Raw genomic sequence first — 23,108 nt, 5'->3', positions numbered from 1 at the left:
GCTAACACATCCATAAACGGGACCCAGTCTCCTTGATTGGCCATACCCCTCGCCTTGTCTTCTAGGTACTTCTGTGGTAGGCCCGCTATGCCGTTCCGAGTCTGTTTTATGCGGTCCAAACCTCTTGCTGAATCCTTGACCACAGTTGCAATTCTGCTCAAAGAGGGGAGACATCCGGAGGAAAGATATGGTTTTCTTCCCCCGAGAGGACATCCTAGAATTTCTTCAAATTCTTCAATGGTTGGTACTAATTGGAAGTCTCCGAATGTGAAGCATCTCAAAGGCTGGTCGTAGTATTGGGTGAGTGATGCAATGGCTTCTATGGACACCTCTGCTATGGTCAACTCTAAGATCTTTCCGTAAGTCTTGCGGAAGGCTTGCATTTGGAGGGGTTCCATCAACCGCCCTAATTCCTTGATGCTGGTGGTATCTAGGCTTTTGACCTTGACTTGGTAGAACCTCTTGCCGGTTTGATTTGTTCCCATGCTTACTAAAGTGAGACAAAAGCTGGTGCAAATCAAAACTCCGATATCTCATGGGTGGGATGGATGAATGCATGATGGAATGCATATGACACAGATGCAATCTAGGAATGCGGGGGTCCGGGGAATTTGTCCCCTTCTTAGATACGACGTCTAGGGGTAGCGAAATGCCCCAACGCACGTTTTTAAGAAGGCGACACGGACCCTCCGTTGGTTTGTTTACAGTAGGGATCAAGACAGAACCCATATGCAATGCCTATGCAAAAGACACAATGCGGGAATGTGCACAGTATGACAATATTTACCGAACATAAGCAAAAGGGTATATGATACTCATGCATGGCAGTGTGAAAAATGGCACGCAGCGTGTTTGCTTCGTGCCCCTATTTAAGGGACCTATAAGGGAGAGAACTAACTAGGCTTTTAGCAATAATCCCCAAGGTAGTTATATCTCTCTTGATGGTTTCTAGAGGTATCATCCCCTTTGAAGAACATATTGTAGCAGTAGGGACTACTAGCAACAATAGGTTTTCAAAGAGAAAAGCTCTAGATGAGGGTTCACTGTAATCAAGCAAGTCGGAGACCTAGCATGATCACAGATTCACCTCCACTCCTTATGCTCCCATGAACCCGGGTATAGGGCCCTTTTTCACTCACAGTGTGTGCAAATAGTGTTGGTGTTTGTGTGCATCAAATGAATAAATATTTACTTCATGCATACATTTAAAACGCACTAAAAGCAACAAAGAGTTTATATACACAAGAACATAATGAAAGGAAACCAACAAAGGGGTAAGTCACGGTAAAACATTGCACAAAATTAAATGGCCTAACTCTCTAAAAATTTCCCCAGTGGAGTCGCCAACTGTCGCAACCTACCCTTCGGCGGGAGGGCGACGCGAGACTCGCGGGATGCGTGTTCCACGAAAGGAATACGCGCGGAGTCGCCACCAACGTTTATTTGAGGAAAACGTCGGAAAAACCGAAAAAGACGCGATCTACGAACTTTTAAGTGAAAGGTTCGGGAGTTGTATTTACGCACGGGGAAGGTATTAGCACCCCACACGTCCGCCCCAAGGGACGGCAGCCTTTAATCGAATGTGCAAACATGACTTTGATTTTTACGTTCCTTTTTATGTCCTTATATCCTTTTATACCCTTTTTATATTTTTCCCTTTTTTTTGTGGTCGACAAGGGTGTTTCCCTTTGCTCCTACGTATTCCTCAATTTGGGATGAGAAAATCAGACCTACGTAGTTCTTTTTTATCAAGTGATTCTTTTTTACTTTAAGAGGTGATCATTTTAAGGCGTTGGACCTTAAAAATGATCCATTTTACTTAGTGAGGAAATGAAATGACAAACTTCAAAAGCCTATTTTTTATGGACGAGCTTGACTAGGCGAATTGATTTTAGCCTTTTAGTTTCACTTTAGTTATTAATCAATTCGATTAAGAATGAGAAATCCCAAAGAGAAAACGTCCACTTGATTTTCCGCTTTATTTTACTAAAAGATGTCTTTTTGATTATTATATTATTTTTTACCTCTTTTTGATTTCCAACGTGGTTACGGCACGACCGAACGGTCGGAATTTATTTTAACCGAAGTTAATGGATAATACAATTCAAACGTTCGGTGGAAATTTATTTTATTTTTAAGTTAAGCGAGAAATGACTTAAGTAAAATGGCTTAAGCACGTCAACAGGGGGTATAAAAAGTAAACAAAACGAGAATAAAAATGCACGAAACACAATGTGGACCACTACGGGCACATAGAATGAATCGAAAAGCTTGGTTCGAGGTACTTACCCGTTGAAGATCGAAGAACAATGAAGAACGAATGAAGAACGTCGAAGAACGGTTGAAATCTTTGCGAAATTCCTCACGGAAAACGTTACGGAAACGTTTCGGAAGCGCCTCGGCTTAGATTTTCTTCACGGAAACAATTTTTCCAAGCAAATTCGAAAGAGAGAGAAGTGCCTAAGGGGCTGAACCCCTTCCTTCTTGCCTTCCTCCCCTATTTATAGCAAAATAGGGGAGGTGGTTGCCGCCCAGCTCGCCCAGGCGAGCAGGGTTGCTTCCTCCAGAAGCAACCGCCTTCTGGAGGAATATTCCGGAGGGCCCAAGTGGGCCTGGGTGCTATTTGCACCCCCATTTTTACTAAGTACACCCCCCTCTGCTGTTTTTTGGTGATTCTTTTTTCGTAAAGTTACGGAAACTTACGAATTTCGTAACGATACTTGTTTTCTTTCCGTAATGTTACGGAACCTTGCGGATTACATAATCATCCCCTTTTTGACTTACGGAATGTTACGGAACCTCACTTAATTATGCAACGATGCTTCCATTTGATTTCCGGTGTGTCACGGAAACTTACGGATTGTGCATCAATATTTTTTTGGTTTTTCGGCATGTCCTGGAATTTCACAAATTGCCTAATGATGGGTGCCAAGCACCTCACGAGGACCAAAGAATGGTCGCACGTCATCGAGCAAAGGTCCCCGGACGAAATTAGGGTATGACACATATTATGTAGTCCTTCATAGACACTGTAATATACGATAATTTTAATTTTTATAAAAAGAACTCCTTTAATTTTTTGCTTATGAAAACAGAAGTAATTTTGTCTCGGCATACATTCATCCAACAACACGCCATTACTTAAGTGAATATACATAATTATATAGAAACAATAGTTCGGTACACGTCATACACATAACAAAAATTAAATATGTTCATAAATATAATTAAAATCTAAAGTTTACATCTTTGATTCAACAAAATAGAACTTGAAAACCAACTACGGAGAAGTTGATTACAAAACACAACTCTCCCCCAAAATAATGCCAACGTCATCACGTTGCCTCGACGGCTCCTCACCAGAATCTTACTCCCTGCACCCTGCCACTGTCATTCTGCTCCCACGAACAAGGTTCGTGATCATCACAGGTATCAACCACACGATACAAAATTGCAAGGGTGAGTTCATTATGAAAAGAACCAATACCAAATCCAAATAACCACAATTAGGAAGGAACATAGGCAAACATCATGAGCTTACACAACATTCAGTATTCAACACTCACATCCAATAATTATTCATCATCCACATCCAACAATTACTCATCATCCATCCATGGATCCAATCAAGACTGCACAAAATGATGCATGCACCTGACTCAACACTCAGATGCAATGTGGTACGTACCAACAACACCCAAATCTCAGGAAATAACCTAAACGTGTCCACACAACACTCTCACTTAGGGAACCGTGCTGAGTTCATCGAGACCACCCAGTTGTGCACGTAACAGCCCCCCATTCATGCTCATTCATGCTGGAAGAAACTCTTGCTAGAAGAAACTTTTGCTCATTCATGCTGGTTTCATTGTCAAATCATAAGAGCACTGAGTCAGCCATTAAAAATTTAGAGATCCAGGTGAGGCAACTGGCCAAGCAACTAGTTGACAACTCTTCCAACAAATTTGGAGAAAACATAGAAAACAATCCAAAGGAAGAGTGTAAAGTTGTGATGACCCGTGGCAAGATGGCAACCATGGCTGAAGAAGAGAAGGATGAGAAGATGGTGGATGGAGATAAACAACAACGGGAAATTGAACCAGCACCTGAACCAGTGGACCCTTTTTGTGAACTTGAGGAAATGGAAGATGAGGAGGATGACCAAGAGGATGAGACACCAATAATTTTGAGTGAGAAAGAAATAAAAGATGAGAAAAAGAGAGAAAAAGGAAAAGAAAAAGAAAAAAAATGAAAAAGAAGAAAAGAAAGAAGAGAAGAAAAAGAGTAAGAATGAGTTTGCCAGAGAGAAGAAAAAGGAGGTAGCTCCATCTAAAGGGAAAGAGGTGCCATATCCATTGGTACCCTCAAAGAAAGACAAGGAGTGGCACCTAGCTCGGTTCCTTGATATCTTCAAGAAATTGGAGATCACTATGCCCTTCGGAGAAGCTCTACAACAAATGCCATTTTACTCGAAATTTCTGAAGGATATGCTAACTCGAAAGAGAAAGTACATCCGTAGTGACACCATTGTAGTGGAAGGAAACTGTAGTGCTATGATTCAATGCATCCTTCCACCAAAGCATAAAGATCCAGGCAGTGTCACTATTCCTTGCTCGATCGGTGCAGTTTCTGTGGGAAAAACTCTTATTAATTTTGGAGCAAGTATTAATTTAATGCCGCTTTCCATGTGTCGGAGGATGGGAGAGCTGGAGATAATGCTCACAAGAATGACTCTGCAGTTAGCAGACCGCTCCATCACTAGGCCATATGGATTTATTGAAGATGTTTTGGTTCGAGTAAAGCATTTCATTTTCCCAGCTGATTTCGTTGTAATGGACATAGAAGAGGACTCTAAAATCCCTTTGATCTTGGGACGTTCTTTCATGTTAACTGTCAGTTGTGTGGTCGATATGGGAAAGAAGAAGCTGGAGATGGGTATTGATAATCAGAAGATCTGCTTTGACTTATTTGAGGAAGATAAGCAGTTGCTGGACCAAAATGTCTGTTTTGAGATGGATGAAGTTGAGGAGGAGAAGGTTCTGAAGGTTGGAACCAAGTTTGACCCCGATCCATAAAGTAAGATGTGTCAAGCTAGTGACGTTAAAAGAGCGCTTACTGGGAGGCAACCCAATCCTTTTTATTTTTATGTTCATTGCATCTAGTTTGGGAATACTTGTTTGTGATTGTTTGAATGAATATTCTGCATGTTTTGCATTGAAAATGGGATTGATTAAGCTTCTTTGGAAGCTGTGGATGGAAACACTTAGAAAAAAATTTCAGTCATCTACTCGCTCAGCATGTCCCACGCGCTAAGCGAATAATCCTTCACGCGCTGAGCTAGTCACTTCTCGCGCTAAGTGCATTAACCCCAGTTCATTGGCTGAAGGGGTCTCCCTGAGCGAGCCTTATGCGCTAAGGCCAAAAACTTCTCTGGAATTTCATCTTTTGGAATTGGGCTAAGCAAGTCATCTCGCTAAGTGCACAACTTTATCTCACTAAGCGCCCACTGTGCGCTAAGCACAATTCCTTCTCTGTTGGACCTTATTTTGAATTGGGCCCAGCGGGTCAAACCGCTAAGCCCAAATCCCTCTCGAGTTTGGAATTGCGCTAAGCGAGAGCCACTCGCTGAGCGAGCTCCACTACTACATCAGGAAGCATTTTATTCACTAAGCTGGCCCATGGCCCACTAAGCGGGAGTTGCAGACCAATCAGAGTTGCAGAACTCGCTAAGCACGACTCTTCGCGCTAAGCCCAATTTCTTCTCTGGAATGTCATATTTTCGAATTGGGCTGAGCGAGTCCACCCACTAAGCGCGTGAGTTTGAATTCTGAAAACTCAAAAGTCCTTGAGTGCTCGCTAAGCGAGTGACCCACGCTAAGCAAGGCAGTCGAAACTGCCAAAAATAAGGCTTAACTGCCTTTGGTAGTTTTCTTTTGTGCATTTACAAACATCTTTTCACTCTCATCCTTTGCATCCTGCACTCATCTGCATTGTGCTCACATTGTGCTCTCTACTTCTCTGCTTTCCTCTTGCTCATTTCTTACTGCAATCCAAGTAAGTAATCCCAACTTTGCACTTTAATTTTTGCTCTGAACCTTAGGATAGAGGACTTATTTTAGTAGTTTGAAGCTTTGATTTTGTGATTGAATTGTTGTTGTTAGGTTAGTTGTTAGTAATCATGCTATTAGGGGTTTTATTTCGCACACAATGTACATGATTTTATGATGTTTTGATTAGGTTTTGAGGCCTAATAGAGGCCTACGGTAGGGGGCTAAAAAGTCCCAAGTTTTTCTGGATTTTTCGATGATCTCACTAAGCGAGCCTGCTCGCTAAACGAGTTCATCAGTTTCAGTTGATTTTCTGTGTTTTTGGATGAACTCGCATAGCTGGCCCTGTTCCGCTAAGCGTGTTCATCATTTTTGTACATATATTTGAATGTTCGTATGAACTCGCTAAGCCATTGCACCTTGAGCTTAGTAAGTATTTAAATTTCTAGTTTGTGCTTTTGAGTTCGTATGAACGCCTAAGTCGACATGCCATGCTTAGCGAGTTAGTTTGTGTATGTCAGACTCTTAGAGTCTTTTTTTCTTCTGTTGGTGGCTAAACGAGTACTCTCACTAAGCCACTCAGCCCTGGTGGGCTGAATAAGCTTGGGCTAAGCGAGTCAGTCTCGCTGAGTAAGATCGCTAAGCGCAATTTCTTCTCTGTTTTGTTTATTTTGAGAATTGAGCTTAGCGAGTCTGCTCGCTAAGCCAATTAAGTTCCAGTAGTGTATTTAGGCTAAGCGCCTGCTGGCGCTGAGCCTGCTTAGTGTGTCGCACTAAGCGAGCCAGTCTCGCTAAGTGCAATTAGCTCTTTGTTAAAGAATAGGGCTTAGCGAGCCATGCTCGCTTAGTTACTGTGCTGTTTCAGCTAAGCGAGTGTGTCTCGCTTAGCTAGAGTCTTTGTTTATGTGTTGTCGCACTAAGCGCGCCCTGCGTGCTAAGCGAGTGCTATTATTTTCATAAGGCGCACTAAGCGAGTCAGTCTCGCTAAGCGCCCAATCTGTTTTTCAATTTTATTTTTCTGTTTTTAGATGAAATAAAAACCTTTCTAACTTGATTCTTGTGCTCATTTTTTATGCAGATGGCCTCCAGGAAGAGGAAAGCAATAGCATCCCGGCACCAGGAACCCTATGATACCACTAGACTCACCTCTGAGGGGGCCTGGGAACGTTATTCACAGAACATTCACTCCCGGAACACCCTTTCGGAGAGGAATGTTAATCTTTTTGTCACTGAGTACGACGAATTCCATCGGGAGCTGATCAGGCGGAACTGGCATAAGGCCTTGACCTAGTTCATGGATGGGCATATTGATGTGGCCCTGGTCAAGGAATATTACTCGAACCTATATGAACCTGAAGATAAATCACCAAAACAGGTTCGAGTCAGAGGGCGGCTGATTAAATTTGATGCAACATCACTGAATGCTTTCCGGGAGATGCCACCAGTGATTCAGCCAGGGGAGCAATACCCTTCTTACTCTATTTTTTGCAAGTTGCGCGCAGATCCTCAGGAGCTTGCCTCCAAGCTTTGTATTCCAAGGTGCGTATTTGTTCTGATTGCTGAAGGAGCGCCCTGAAAGCTCTTGAGGAAGGATCTGACGATGCTGGCCCAGACCTGAAGCGTGCTATCATATTCTAACATCGCCCCCACTTCTCATACCTCTGATCTGAACCTAGACCGGGCGAGGTTAGTTTATGAACTAGTTATGAAGATGGACATGGACTTGGGCTTCCTCATATCACATCAGATCTCTCATATGGCCCAGTCTAACTCCTCAAGGCTCGGCTTTCCAGCCCTCATTTCCGCACTCTGCGTGGCCCGAGGAGTAGTTTCAGATTCTCTGACCTTCGAGTCCCTCAGCCCTGCCATTAATTTGGCATACATAAAAAAGAACCGTTGGAACCTGTACGATCCCATGATCGAATTTCCAAGGACCCGCAAGGCACGGGCTCGAGGATCTGAGGGTCCATCTTCAGCTGCTCCTGCTTCCTTTGCACCTGCTCCTGCTTCCTTTGCACCTGCTCCTCCACCACTTCCTCATGCTCATTCTCCAGCACCAGTTCCTTCTACTCCATCCTCATCATTCCAGCACCGATGCTCTGAAGTCACCATTCCTTTGTTGCAGAGCATCCACCGTGGCTTATGCCTGGTGATGCAAAGTATGCATGACTCAGCTCAGCATCAGCCTTTTATCAGCATGGATGAGTTCATGGCACAGGTGGCCTGGCCAGGAGTCCAGCCTTCTCCTTTAGGGGGAGGTGAGGCTTCCGCAACCTAGGAGCCTCAGCCAAAGCCAGAGGTTGCTCATGAGGCCACTCCAGAGGCGACTCCATAGGTTTCACATGCTACTTCACCTGTCGTGGAGATCTCTGAAGGTGAAGAAGGTGTCGAGGACACCGACTATGCAGTAGATCTACAGGCAGCACAGAGTACCTGGGATCCCTGGCCTATAGCAGCACAGGAGAAACCTCAACCAACCCAAGATACTCCTTTTTCACCTTATGGAGAGCCTGCATCAGCTTAGGACGAGCCCACTGCTGCTCAAGATGATTGTTGATAGGACTTTCATTTATTTTTCTGCTTTAGATACATTTTATTTTCAGTTTATGTTTTTAGTATAGTTTTTATGTTCAATTTATTTAGTTAGTAAATTTCGAAAGCTTGTTGAATAGTTTGCAGTTTGATTATTATTGCAGTGGTTTGATTTGAATTGATTTGATCTAAAAATCTTGTGTTTGTGATTGGATTGGATTAATCAATGGCATGAATTGAGTGAATTGTAATGCGTAAATCATATGCTTTGAATAAGTATTCAATAATTAGAAGAGAAAGAACATGGATCAGATACATGATTGAAAATGTTAGTTGGTTTGACAGATTGATTGTGAAGGAAATCATTAGTCGTTACCCGGTGAGTGTGTGATCTTTAATTGTGAGAGAACGACTGACATTGGGTACTGATTTTTGCATGAATCTCTTATTACTGAGTGAATGCATGAGTTTGAAGATGATGAAGACCATGATTGATTGAAACAGTCACTTAGCCAAAAATCTTACCTTTTGCATGAATGACATATCCCTTGCACCCATGTTGAGCTAAAAATTTAATTGCTTGATTTGAACCCTGAGCTTGTGAAATTATATCTCCATCTTCCTTGTCTGAGGTTGTAGGAGAGCATCATTCATAACAGGATTGGTTCAAAGCAAATTTGTTCCAAATTTAGGGGAGTTCATTGGGTGATAGCAATTGTGGAAAGCAAAATGTCAGCACACATAGAAAATTATATAAAAAAAGAGAGAGAAATTTCAAAAATAAAACTAAGTGTGTGCTGTCATAAAAGCTGTTTGAAAGCTAAGTGCTGTAAATATTGAAAGGCAAGTAATAAAAGCTGGAATAAAAGAAAAAAAGGGTTGATGTAAGGATGAATGCTCTCCTAGAACTTAAGACTTTTTCATCCCAGAAAAACCATGATTTGTTTACAGCCCAGCCTCATTACAAGCCAAGAAAAGTGCTTCGGATTCAATTTTGTGTGTTTGTGATTGTATGGCATGAGATGAAATGCAAAGATTGAGACTTATGTTGGTTGTTAATTGATAAATTTCCTAAACACTTGTGCTTGAGTGAAACAGTGACCGTGAGGCATTGGCTTGATGATCCTTCCTTGATATTTGTCTTGCTTACTAACTTATTTCGCTTGTGTGCCTAATTATCATGTTCATATCTTTGAAAAACTGCATATCTTGTGAAAATCTGTTGGTTGAAACATTGTATGCCACTTGTGTCATGTTATTGAATGCTTGGAAACAAACAAAATTTTGAATAACCATTGTGTATAGAAAAGTGTTATAAAATGTTTGTTTTTTCCCCAATTTATGGTCCTTTTTGTAGGTTTGTACATATCTTTAGGTTTAGTTTAGTTTTATTCAGTAGAAATGTCCAACATTGTGAATTTAATGTGTTTCAACTTCAATTTCAGGTAAAAAGGATGAAATTTGTGAAGGCTAGCAACCGGTGTCTCGCTAAGCGAGGTTTGTGCACTTAGCGAGAATCATGTGCTAAGCGAGGCACTCAACCCACTTAGCGAGTTGGGAGAATTTGAGAAGCATCTGCGCGCTCAGCACATCATCAGCTCGCTCAGCGCATCATCAGCTCGCTCAGCAAGATGTTTGTCTCTTCCTGCACTAAGCGTGCCCAGCTCACTCAGTGGACATTCACTTACTCGCGCTAAGCACGTAAATGGCGCTAAGTGCACCTTCAAGGTCAAAAAGCCATTTTTAAGCCTAAAATGAAGAGAAAAGAGAGAGCTTGGTGGAGAATAGAGAAAAATAGAGAATGGAGGCACAGAATAGAGCAAGAGAGCAAAAACCTTAGCTTTTAGGTAGATTCTAGGTTTTTGAGTGATTTTTCGATCCTTAGAGGTGGAGGAGACATCCTCCCCACTGTGTATCTGTTAGTAAAAAAATCTTCAGCTAGTTTTTTTGTAATCTTCATCTGTTAATTAAACTTCAACATGTTAATTGAGAGTTTGCTAATGGTAAGGATTGTCAAGAATGAAGATGTTGGAATTTGGCATTTTTTACACATGTGTATAACCCTACCTTTACTCTGCTTCTGGATTGCACTTTTAGGAGTAATGAAGTAATTTAAAAATGCCAATATGCACTGATGGTTCAAAAAAGGTGTCCCAGTTGGTGTGATTTTAGAAACTAAGGATCAATTTGGAGTTATTTTAAATTTATTTTCTACTACCTAAGTCAGCATTAGAAAAATTCTACATAATTGTTAGAATTTTCTTAAATGAATAGAAGTTTTATTAATTGAATGAATGAATATGAACAATATCAAGAATAGAGGTTCCTTCTTATAAGAGCAAGGTCATGGGCAACTTAATAATAAGATAATTGTATTAAAATCCAAATTATTTAAGGTCTCAAAAACTATTCATAATTTTCTTAAAAAAGTTATCGTTGTATCAAGGAATAAAACTTATTATGATACAATTTTTATTTGTCATTATTTTCATTAGTAAGACTATGAATGTAAAGATATTTATATAGGTGTTGTAGTAAATCATTTAAATATTAATCTTATTATTTATTTCAAAAAAGGTTTAAGAACAATAATTTTTTTGTCTAAAACTTTGTGAGTATATAATGACTAAATGCACTCAAAAGAGACTAAATTATAACAATATTTGAATAATATAATTAATGATTTCAATACTAATTCGATATTTTTATTTTAGATAGAAATAAAGTATTATATTAGCATGAAAAAATATAAAAAAAATAAAAACAAAGTAAAAACAACAATTTAAAAAAGAAAAACATCATTGGTTTAATTTAATAAACTATGTGAGCTAAAAATTAATGTGTTTTTTATTTAATAATTAATTTTTATATAATAAATTTAATTAGATGATATGAGTTGGATTGAATTAAAAAATATAACTCATTATTCGATCTATTTATGATTGAGTCTTAATTGAGTCGGATCGATTTCGACCCAAATACCCAACCCAATATAATTGGGTCGAGTTGGGTCACGGGTAGACCCAACCTTGTGAACACCCCTATCATAAGTTTAATTAAACATTTTATTTGTAACATTTTATAAATGAATGGTATAATTTGATTAATAAATAATCATATTTTTTAAGCATCTATCATAGAGTTCAATCCTAAAATTAATGTATATGAAAAACATATTTATTGAGAGAAGTCATTCCTTAAATAAGTTTTAGCACCTCCAAAAAAATAATCAAGATATTAATCTTTGATTTTAATATACACATTTTTTTTTACCTATTTTATCCTTCCAAGTGTTATTCCTATACTATAATTGCACACTTTTCAATTTTAATTTACTGTTTTAAAATAGTACTACCTTATAGATTGATTTTTGGAAATCACCTTTGGCTTCTTGATGGGATCCTGAGGTAGTCTCACAAACTTTGTTCTTTTGTGTTGGCTATAGGACTAACCATCAGTTTAAAACTTAGTTACACTTAAAGCTTCTTTCCCAAAAATGTATTATACAGGATCGAACTCAAGACTTTCTTTACAAGCTCAATTTACGATGTCAACAAAGTTATACTGATTGGTATCTTATAAATTAATTTTTACCATCTTTATCTCTACATATAAGACCCTTTTCACTTTATTTATTGTCCTTTTTTATAAGACCCTCTTCTAAAAGTTTTAGTACATTAATTGCTTTTATCCTATGATACCCTTAATTAATTAAAAATTCTCTCTCCCAACATTAATTACTCTTTTGTGAAAACAATTAAGTGGAGACAAATGAAGGGTAATTTTGGAAGAGGAGTATAAATAATTGACAAATTTAATGTGATTAACTAAATTAATAACTTTTTTAAAGGATATGAATTAGTTGAAATAGTCTTATATATAAAGAGGAATGAGCTATTTGGTCATTGTCTAATTTTATTGGTTCAATTTGATTGTTTATTTTTTAGAGAGTTCATTTTGGTTCTTTATGTTTCAAAATAGAACCAAATTGATCCTTCCGTTAGTACAAACTTAACATTGTTAATGAAATAAAGGAATTGATGACTAAAATTATCAGAAAATGTAAGTTTTTTTCCCTCTTGATCTCCATCCCCTTCTTCTCCACAATCTCATCAAAGAAATCATCAAGGTAGCAAATGATGAGCAAACAACCAAAAGGGGGTATTTTTTTTTCCAAATTTACCAAATAGTGGTAAAATTTAAATTAATACCTCGAAAGGGATAAGTCGAAGGATAACCTATGACTTCTGAATTAAAAGTCGTAAATTGTTTTACAACCTTTTTCCATTAAGAGTTTTTTTTCCACAAAACTTTAAAGTCCTAATGAATTTTTCTTTCTTTCTTTATATTGAAGTCGTAAATCATTTTATGACTTCAATTTTTTTTGCACTTAAGGTATTTTTTTTAATCGTAAATAATTTTTATTTTTATTATTTAATGAATTAATGTATATTTTCTTTTTTTTAGTTTTATTTAATATTTTCTATATTTTTTATTTAATTTATTTTCTATATTTAGTATTTTCTATATTTTTTACTAATGTTAAGGATTATTATTTGTTTTGTAAATTAAAAAAATAATACAAAAAACTTAAATTTAAATAAAAATATTAAAATATACTTTGCTTAACAAAAATATTAAAATATTTTTTTTACTAATATTAACAAATAATATTAAATTATAATTCATTATATAATTTAATTTTTTAAAAAAAATTAATTAACATTTGCAATTATCATTAAGTAAATTAATAATTTCATACAATAGTATTAGTTAATTTTATTTTATAAATTATTTTAATATTAACCATAGAAAATAATTTAGTAATAAAAATATTTGTTAAAATAAGAACAACATAATACATTAATATAAATTAAACAATATAAAGTAAACAAAAACAGGTGAATTGGACAACGAGCAATGACATGCACAATCAAATTAAACGAATGGTGGTGTGATTGTGGAGAATTTCACGCATCTCGAATTCCTTGCTTGCATGCAATTGCAACATGTGCTTATTGCAATTTAAATTGAGATGACTTTGTTGACCATGTATATAAGTTGGAAAACATTTACAAAGTTTTATCAACACTAGTTTCATTCACTTGGAAGTGAAGATAAATGACCTCAATATTTGGGTTCATATTTTATGTTTGATCCTTCAAAACGACGAGATACAGCAGGAAGGTCAGTCATTAGTCGTATACTTAATGAGATAAACGAATCAATTCCAAATAGGTCTAAGAAATATTCACTGTGTGGAACTGAATGAGATAATCGTAGTAAAAATCCATACAAGTAAGTTGATGGCTAATATTATTTCAATTTTTTAATTTTATGCTTTTGTTTACTTTGTATTGTTTAATTTATATTAATGTATTATGTTGTTCTTATTTTAACAAATATTTTTATTACTAAATTATTTTCTTTTATTAATATTAAAATAATTTATAAAATAAAATTTGTTGGATCGAGTGGCTCAGAATAATTAAGAAAGGGGTTGAATTAATTATTCCTAAAACTTTACCAATTAAAAATTACTCTTTTAAGGCTTTTACTTTTGTTGTTAAGAGAATATGGAGTAGAAGAGAAACTTAACAGAAAGTAAAAGTGAAAATTAAATGCACAGCGGAAAGTAAAAGAGTAGGGAAGAAGGAAACAAACACACAAGAGTTTTTATACTGGTTCGGCAACAACCCGTGCCTACCTCCAGTCCCCAAGCGACCTGCGGTCCTTGAGACTTCTTTCAACCTTGTAAAAATCCTTTTACAAGCAAAGATCCACAAGGGATGTACCCTCCCTTGTTCTCTTTGAAACCCTAGTGGATGTACCCTCCACTAGAACTGATCCACAAGAGATGTATCCTCTCTTGTTCTCAGTCAAACCCCAGTAGATGTACCCTCTACTTGTACCACAAAGGATGTACCCTCCAATGTGTTAAGACAAAGATCTTAGGCTGTTACACCTTTGATACTTTGTGAATGGGGATACAAAAGAATTCTCAGTCGGTTAAACCTTTGAACGCTTTTGTATTAGGGAATGGGAAGAATCAAAAGAATTCTCAAGCTGTGTCGTGTTGAATTCTTTGACAAGGGAGAAGGGAGACACAAAAGAATTCAGGCGGTTACTCCTTTGTTCTTTTGGAAAAGGGAGAAGAGAGACACAAAAAGAATTCAGGCGGTTAGTCCTTGGCGAATTCTTTTTGGCAAAGGGAGAAGAGAATGAAAAGATGAATAACACAAGTTTTCAAGGTTTAGAAAACCAGAAAACTTCAGAAAGCTTTTGGTACAAAAGAAGAAGAAGAAGAACTTCAAAGAGATTTCAAGGCTTGTAAAGGATTGATTGGAAAAGCAAAAGTATTCAAGATTGTTGTTAGAAAGATTGATTGAAAATGCAAAACAAAGCCTTGCTTTTATAGACTCTTCATGTCTGGTCAAGAAGACCATTCAGAAGAGTTATGACTTTTAGAAAAACTTAAAACCCATTTGAAAAAGTCAAAACCTTTTTGAAGAGTTACATCTTTAGATTTTTCAGAAACAAACACTGGTAATCGATTACCAAATAAGTGTAATCGATTACACAAAGCTTTTGAGTGAAAGGATGTGACTCTTCACATTTAAATTTGAATTTCAACGTTCAAGGGCACTGGTAATCGATTACCAAAAAATTGTAATCGATTATAGCCTTTTGAAAATATTTGGAACGTTGTAAATTCAGTTTGAAAAACTTTTTCAAACTCATTTTCCTACTGGTAATCGATTACAACAATATGGTAATCGATTACCAGAGAGTAAAAACTCTTTGGTAAAGGTTTTGTCAAAAACTCATGTGCTATTCAAAGTTTTGAAAAAACTTTTTAATACTTATCTTGACTGAGTCTTTTCTTCATTCTTGAATCTTGAGTCTTGAATCTTGATCTTGATTCTTGAGATCTTGAATCTTGAATCTTGATTCTTGATTCTAGGCTTTCTTCTTGAGTCTTGAATTCTTCTTGATTCTTGAACTCTTGACTTGTTCTTGATTCACTTGAGATGTTCTTTGATTCACTTGAGATGTTCTTTGATTCACTTGAGTTGTTTTTTGATCTTTAAACTTTTTGTTCATCACCTTTGTCATCATCTTTTGTTGTTATCATTGTTATCATCAAAACACCTTTAAATCACATTCACGATGAAGCCTTGCTTCTACAAAATTAACTAATACTATTGTATGAAATTATTAATTTACTTAATAATAATTGCAAAAGTTAATTAATTTTTTTAAAAAATTAATATTATATAATGAATTATAATTTAATATTATTTATTAATATTAGCAACAAAATATTTTAATATTTTTTGTTAAAAAAGTACATTTTAATATTTTTATTTAAGTTTAAGTCTTTTGTATTATTTTTTTAATTTACAAAACAAACAATAATCCTTAACATTAGTAAAAAATATAAAATAATAAAAAATATTAAATGAAATTAAAAAAAGAAAATATATATTAATTTATTAAAATAAAAAATTATTTATGATTTTAAAAAATACCTTACATGTAAAAAAAATTAAAGTCATAAAATAATTTATAACTTCAATAGAAAAAAAGAAAAAAAAAATCATTACGAAGTCGGGTAAGCAGAATCTCTTATGATTTAAAGTTAGAAATCATAAGTTATCCTTCTACTTATCCCTTTTGATATTAATTTAAATTTTATCCCATTTGATAAATTTGAAAACAAAAATATCCTCTCTCAAAGCGTGGTTCTGCACCTCCAATCCCAAAGCCTCCCTTCTACACCTCTTCTCAAACCGCATCGTCCAACAATCACCGCCAGTAGAGATCTTGCGCTTGGATTTGCCAACCGCTATCGTGGCTCAACGTCACGCTCCTCCACCACCCCACCATCGAAAAACCTCCCCATTGTCGTCGGCAACCCCAACTCCTTCGTCCATGTGTTTCTCGTCCAAAACCTCAACCCTCCACTCTCATGCCAACTCTAAATTGGACGATCAGGTTTTAGCGCCAAAGCTCTGACAATCATATTTCTTGCTCCGATGGTCCCCAAAGATATGACACCACCATAGATAAGCAAAAGAAGAGGAACTGATTTTGCATTTGGGTTTCTTGTGGGTTTTGGACCTGATTTTGGGTTTGGATTTGTTGTGGGTTTCAGATATGATTTTGAGTTTGGGTTAATTGATCTGGATTTTTATTTTGATTTGTGTGTTGATTGATTTTGTTTTGAAGATTTTTATGTTGTTGAGTTGAAGTTGTTGGGTTATAAATATGAGGTGAAATTTTTCATTAGGTAGGAGTGGAAAGATTAAGTACGTATAAGTGAGAAGTGAGAAGGAGGAAGTGAGAAGGAGAATATCCATAAAACTGAGCCTTAAGTTTTTTTAGTTAGAATATGATGTCAGATCTCCTTACGTGGTGATTTGTGGTCTATATAATTAATATCATAACAGATGATTCACTTACGATTTGTGAGAATTTTTAATTATCAATATCTTTATTTCATTAAAGAAGTTAAAATTGCACATGAAAGGTACATTTGATTTTTTTTAAAATATAAAAAATCAAAATATGTTTTTAAAAAAATAATAAATCAAATTAAATCAATAACATAAAATGAAAGATTAAATAGGTCACCCAATTCTATTTTTTTTTATTATTAAGAAAAAGAATACATGCACATGTATCTTACCCCTATTGTACTTAACGGGGGAAGAGAGGTATTTCATGTCTCTCTAAATTTTTTAAATAATAAAAGAAATAAAAGTTAGATTTAATTAATAAAAAACGACAGAATAAAAAAAATAATAATATAAAAGTAATGAGAAATTAATATAAATTAGTTTTTTTTTTTAAAAAGAAGTAATTTTAAAAAAAATTATCTAATAAAATATAGATATCAAATAGGATAATTTTCATTATTTCATGTACAGAGTATTTAAACCCCCAATTTAGCCCAATGTGTTCGGGGACCCGTGAATCAATATCCTTGTGGATAGGTGCACGCTGCATTTTCATTTTTGTTTGTCCTAGTTCTATTATATTATATATAGATAAATAATAAAGCCATCAATTGGGAAATCCATTTTCTTCCGTGTCTTGTTTCTTCTCTGCATCCTTTGGGATCTCTTGCATAGACCAACCCCAGAAGAAGAAGGAAAAAAATAAAAAAAAATAAAAATCAACCCTTTTTGTAAATCCCCACCTTTTGTTCTGCTAAAGATTTTATTTTTCATTTTTAGTTTCTGCAATTTATCTTTCTGGATCTTAATTGGGTTTGATCTTTCTCTTTCAATTTGTTGGTGATTATGTTGTTGTGTTTTTGGATTGTAATTTTCCCAAGAAAATTCATGAATTTTTATGGTGATTGAATTTTGTTCAGGGTTTGGATTTGGGGGTTAGGTTTAGGGTTTGTTTTGAATTGTTGTGGTGATTGGATGTTGATCTGGGGTTTGTGCCCGCCACGTATGACTTTCCTTTCGATTTAATTGGGTATTGGAAATTGGAACGTAGTTTATCCCCAATCTTTTATGGGATTCCTTTCTATTTCTTCATTCCAGATGTTTCTAACTTTTTGTGTTTGATTTGGTGATTGGATGGTGTGCAATTGGAATATTTTACAATTGCCATGTCTGTTATTGAAACAGAGATTTTCTGCGTGGAAATCATTACAATTTTGCTTGGTTATCTGTTTAAATTTGTTCAGTAGATGCCTTGTTTGAGCAAATAAGTCCCTGTTGTTCATGAATCTTGAGAGCTTGCAAAACTTTGTGGTTTGATACTGCTGTATGGGATTTTGTTAGTTTTGTCATGTCTATTTTTTATTCTATTGGTTTCTACTTGGTATTTGTTATATGGTCAAAGAATCGAATTTGATACTCTATGCTATGGTCCATGTCCATGTGATTGGTTATATGACTTTAATAGTGCTTAATGCTTCCATGCTTTTGGACTTTTGAAGGGTATGTGGGATAGACACCCTGAATGTGTAAAATTTGATTTGATGATCTTAAGTAGTTGTAATGTGGACACCTTGGTTGTATTGGATAGTAGGAAGAATTCCTGTACCTAACTTTTTTGTGGCTATTATCGATGTCATAAGATCCCATATTTACAAACCCACCCTGATAATGTCTTTGTAATTTCCTAAATTTTTCTGTCTCTAAGTAATGACACCAACCTGCTGTACTGGAAAATAAGTCTAGTGGCACAATACATCAGAAGAGTTGCTTCTGTAACAATAATGCATTTAAGTTCTTTTGTTTCTTATTTACTATCTTGCATTCTTTCTTAATGTTCATTTAAGTTTTAGTCAAATAACTAGACAAAACTCCTTCCTCCATTTATATCATTTCATAGTATCAGTTCCATTCCTACCCTCTTCTAGGTTGAATTACACTATTGCAGACAGCCATTTCTTTGCATGATCTTTGATGCAAGACAATATAAATGGAATTCATTGACTAGCCTAGAACGCAGAATCCATGTTATGACTTGTGATCTAGCATATTAAGTGATTCACCGATGAACACATTAGAATAGAAAACTCCCCCAATATCATCTTGTTCAAAGTATAGTGTTGTATTGATGAATCAGTTTGATTGAAGTGACCTTATTTCTCTGTTTATAGGGTTCTATTTCTAACTGCTGATTCCTATATTTTAAATTTAATTGATTCTGAAATTTATCAGATTGAAATCTTGTGTTGCTGAACGTAGTCTGTTTCTTCCTTTTTTGGTGGTGTACCCGCAGATTTTGGGGCTTGTTGGTGATTCTGTTGTACAGAAGTGTTCGTTAGTTATACATTTGTTCAAGATTGTTGTATAGATTGATTCATTATTTTAACGTACTTTGGAGCATTGCATGAGTGATTGCCCTCTGATTCTTTTGTGAAGTCAACTAAAGTCCCTATAATTACAAACTGAGATTCAGAAGCCTCCGGTAGGGGTATAGCTAGAGCTTATTGCCTTGGTAAGTTTATAAGCAAGCGATGCAGCATATTGTTACCCTCTTGCCTTTATTTCCATTCTGAAAAATGCCTTTTGCATTGCCCACACTAAATCTTTGTTTTAGCTATTTAATTTCTTGTCTTGTATGGATCTCCTTTTTCATATTCTCCAATGGTAAAATTTTGCTAGTCATATTTATCAGTTAAGACAGTTTTTTATGGATACCTAGTCTTCTAGTATGAGAAAAGCTTGATATTACAATGAAGAGACCTAGTTTTCTTCTACAAGAAATCTGGATTTTCCAATGGGCCAGAATGTCTTTGTTTTAGTTTTATTTTACCATTTGATAAGTTTTCTTTTGGGATTGGCTTCAAGAAGTAGTGATTAATAGTCACTAAAGCAAAATTCCATTACATTGAAAGTTATAGTAGTTGCGTATCTCCTGTTCAGATTTTGGTAAAGATACAAAGTGTAGTTTTAGGAGATAAGATTGATTCTCATAGTCCATTCCTAATCGAATTAGTTTTAGTTCAATGTTAACCAATATCACCATTCTAGTATAGGTCTTTTAGTTTAAAGAATCTATTGATGTAGGTGCCATTAGACTGGAGTGCCAATTGATATCCTAGTCAAATGGTTGGTTTTGAATCCAAGATGATGTTATATTGATGTCTATCAGAAAGTATCAAGAAGTAACTGCACTTTGTTTAAATCTATAATTCAAATGACGCAATTGGGGCTACCTAGTAATTTGGTTAATGGTACATTTTGTGTTGTCAACAGTCTGTTCTGCTAATCGGTTTTTTGTTTTCTTTTCTTACTGTTTTACATTTCTTTTATATTGATTTCTATATAGTCGAGCAAATAAAGATTTTTGTGTCATGAAAGTTTAAACATCTGGGTGGAGGGGGAGGGGGGGGGGGGGGTAGTGTGGAAGTGTGATATACTTCATTTTGAATTATAAATTAACGGATGCACTACAGAGTCAACATATTCAAACCCTAGATGAAGATTATACATTGGTGATTTAAATCTCAGAATCATACATAGAATCAAAATATGACTTTCTTGTTATCATGTTGTGTAGGAAGGATAGTATATAGACTTCACTGTTGTGTAAATAAAAGGGAAAATGTTATACTAGATTTAGTCAAAGTCAATTTTTCCCATTTGTATTTTGTTCCTTTTTAATGTTTGAGAGGAGGAAAGAAAGGGCAAATATAATTAGATATAGAAGAATGCATAAAAATTGGTTGAGAGGAAGTAACTAGAAGTCTGAACAATATTATCCATCAATCTTATCACCTTCCTTCTTGGTGTTGTTTATACATTCACAATAGGGCAAAGCTTAAGTTGTTCATATGGACTTTATTATACCTAGTTTTAGTATGTTTACATTTTTATTGTAATCCTTTGCTTGTTCCTAGATAAATAGAATTTTTCTTCTACAGCAGACCATGTTTTTTATTCATAATTTTATGTCAAAAATTGTATGCTATCTTGTTATGAAAAAATGAAAAAAATTTGGTCCGGTTACTTGCAACCTTTTCTAATTAGTTCAATATGTTTAGTAGTTAACACAGTGTGAAGAAGATGGCTGGTATTAAGAGAAGATTATGTAGTGATTCAGATATTCATGCTCTTCACAAAGAATTGGATGAAGTTTCATGTCCTATCTGCATGGACCATCCACATAATGCTGTTCTCCTCCTTTGCAGCTCTCATGAGAAGGGCTGCAGATCTTACATTTGTGATACAAGTTATAGACATTCAAATTGCCTGGACCGATTTAAAAAAATGAGGGACAATTCTAAGGAGAACCAAAATTTACCCAGTTCTTTAGTAAACACAAACAATTCTGGTAATAGTTTTGATGTTAACATTACTGTGCAATCTGACATGCATGATGTTAATGATCTCCATCAAAATGAAATTAATACTCTATTATCTGTTGGACTTGCTCAAGGATCAAGACAGGGTGATGCCCAAGATCCAAGTAGGCATTTAGACCAACATGATGAAGGGATTTTAGAAACTGCTGATTCTGAGACCTTGCAGGACAGGGCTGTGCTTGAGGATTTAGATGCAGATGCATCTGAGTCAAAATTAAACTTGAAATGCCCTTTATGTAGAGGCTCAGTATTGAACTGGGAGGTGGTTGAAGAGGCTAGAAATTATCTGAACATGAAGAAGAGAAGTTGCTCAAGGGACTCGTGCTCATTTGTTGGTGATTATCTGGAATTGCGTAGGCATGCAAGGAGAGTTCATCCTACTTCTCGTCCCTCTAATGTTGATCCTACAAGAGAAAGAGCCTGGCGACATTTTGAGCGCCAAAGAGAATATGGTGATATTGTGAGTGCTATTCAGTCTGCCATGCCTGGAGCTGTGCTAGTTGGGGACTATGCTCTTGAGAACGGAGATGGTATTGGTAGGTTACAAGATGAACGTGTTGAAGGCAACATTGACAATGCTAACAGGCCTTGGTTAGCCACCACTATCTTGTTTCAGATGATGGATAGCACCATTGAAATTGTTAGGGAACCAAGAGCACATTCGAGTGCATGGACAAGGCACCGTCGTTCATCTGAACGTCGGCGCTATCTGTGGGGTGAGAGTTTACTGGGTCTTCATGATAATGACATTGAGGATGATCTACGTATATTTAGGGATGCAGGTGAAGATGCATCTCCTGTGCCAAGGAGGCGTCGGCGTTTGACCCGGACAAGGTCCAATGAAGATCAACCTTGATGACTGCCATAATTTTACCTGGTAATATTTATAGTTCAGTTTTTGCAGGAACTTGTATTACTTGAATTGTTTTGGATTTGTCATCAGTTAACCCACTTGGTTTCTTCACTAGAATTGTCTGAACAGCATGCAGAACTTGTTCAAAGTTTTGTACTGGAAACATGCATTAATGTACCAGCTTTGGACCCAGTAGAGTATGCTGAAGCAGCAAGTTCAGAATAAATCATGGTCAAATCCTTAAACACAAGTTTAATTGAAACAAGGAAAATTGCTAGGAGGATGTTTTCAAAGAACCCTTTAATGTAAAGACATTTAGCCTTGGGCACGCTAAACATCTGGGTGATTTGGAAGGTTATTGCACAGTTAATATTTGTATTATTATGTATAACTTGTACTGTAAGTCTATGTTGTTCAATTCTTATCTAATCTCTTCTACTAATTTTTTTTGTTTTAAGCTTGAGAATATTGTGTGATTCTTATGAGGCACATTGTATATCTGTTTGCTGGGGTATAATGAAAAATCTAGACAAGTACCCTCATCTGAAACATTGTCTTACGTGTTAAGCTATGCTTCAAAATAGTTATTATTTCTAGGTCATTGAAATAAAAGGATGGAAGGGACAAAAGAAAGTGGTGATTTAGAAAAGTAACTGAAGTGGTCTGTGAAGTAGGGGAGCTATCAAAACAATTTTAATATTTAAATGTTTGAATGTACTAAATCAAGAAGTTTAAACATATGTAGAGAGAGAGAGTAAGAGAGAGAGAATGCATATTTAGAGAGTAAGATTTAGTTTTTAATTAAACATATTTTCTCACTTTTTATTCTCTGTAT

The 23,108-nt window shown here is 35.8% G+C and overlaps 1 protein-coding gene across 6 annotated transcripts; it reads left to right on the top strand.

Annotated features, from left to right (window-relative positions):
• Positions 1-17,539: 17,539 nt before the first annotated feature.
• Positions 17,540-22,822, top strand: LOC114396731. Of its 6 annotated transcripts, none has more exons than XM_028358864.1 (4): positions 17,540-17,578; positions 19,332-19,550; positions 21,103-22,297; positions 22,389-22,822. In XM_028358864.1, exon 3 carries the CDS (start codon positions 21,122-21,124, stop codon positions 22,274-22,276), a length of 1,155 nt encoding a protein of 384 aa, XP_028214665.1. In that variant the 5' UTR covers positions 17,540-17,578; positions 19,332-19,550; positions 21,103-21,121; the 3' UTR covers positions 22,277-22,297; positions 22,389-22,822. The 6 variants fall into 6 exon arrangements, with proteins under 6 accessions (XP_028214665.1, XP_028214667.1, XP_028214666.1 ...); XM_028358863.1 differs by lacking the exon at positions 17,540-17,578 and adding an exon at positions 17,630-17,772; XM_028358867.1 differs by lacking the exon at positions 17,540-17,578 and having other exon boundaries at positions 17,632-19,550; positions 21,103-21,389; positions 21,495-22,297.
• Positions 22,823-23,108: the final 286 nt, after the last annotated feature.

This window comes from Glycine soja, chromosome 18 (genome assembly GCF_004193775.1).
Source record: "Glycine soja cultivar W05 chromosome 18, ASM419377v2, whole genome shotgun sequence".
Classification (NCBI taxonomy): Eukaryota; Viridiplantae; Streptophyta; class Magnoliopsida; order Fabales; family Fabaceae; genus Glycine; species Glycine soja.
This window is presented reverse-complemented; position numbering and strand designations above follow the sequence as displayed.

Coding starts and splice junctions, on each gene's coding strand:
- LOC114396731 (XM_028358864.1), top strand. CDS start 21,122: ATGGCTGGTATTAAGAGAAGATTATGTAGTGATTCAGATATTCATGCT.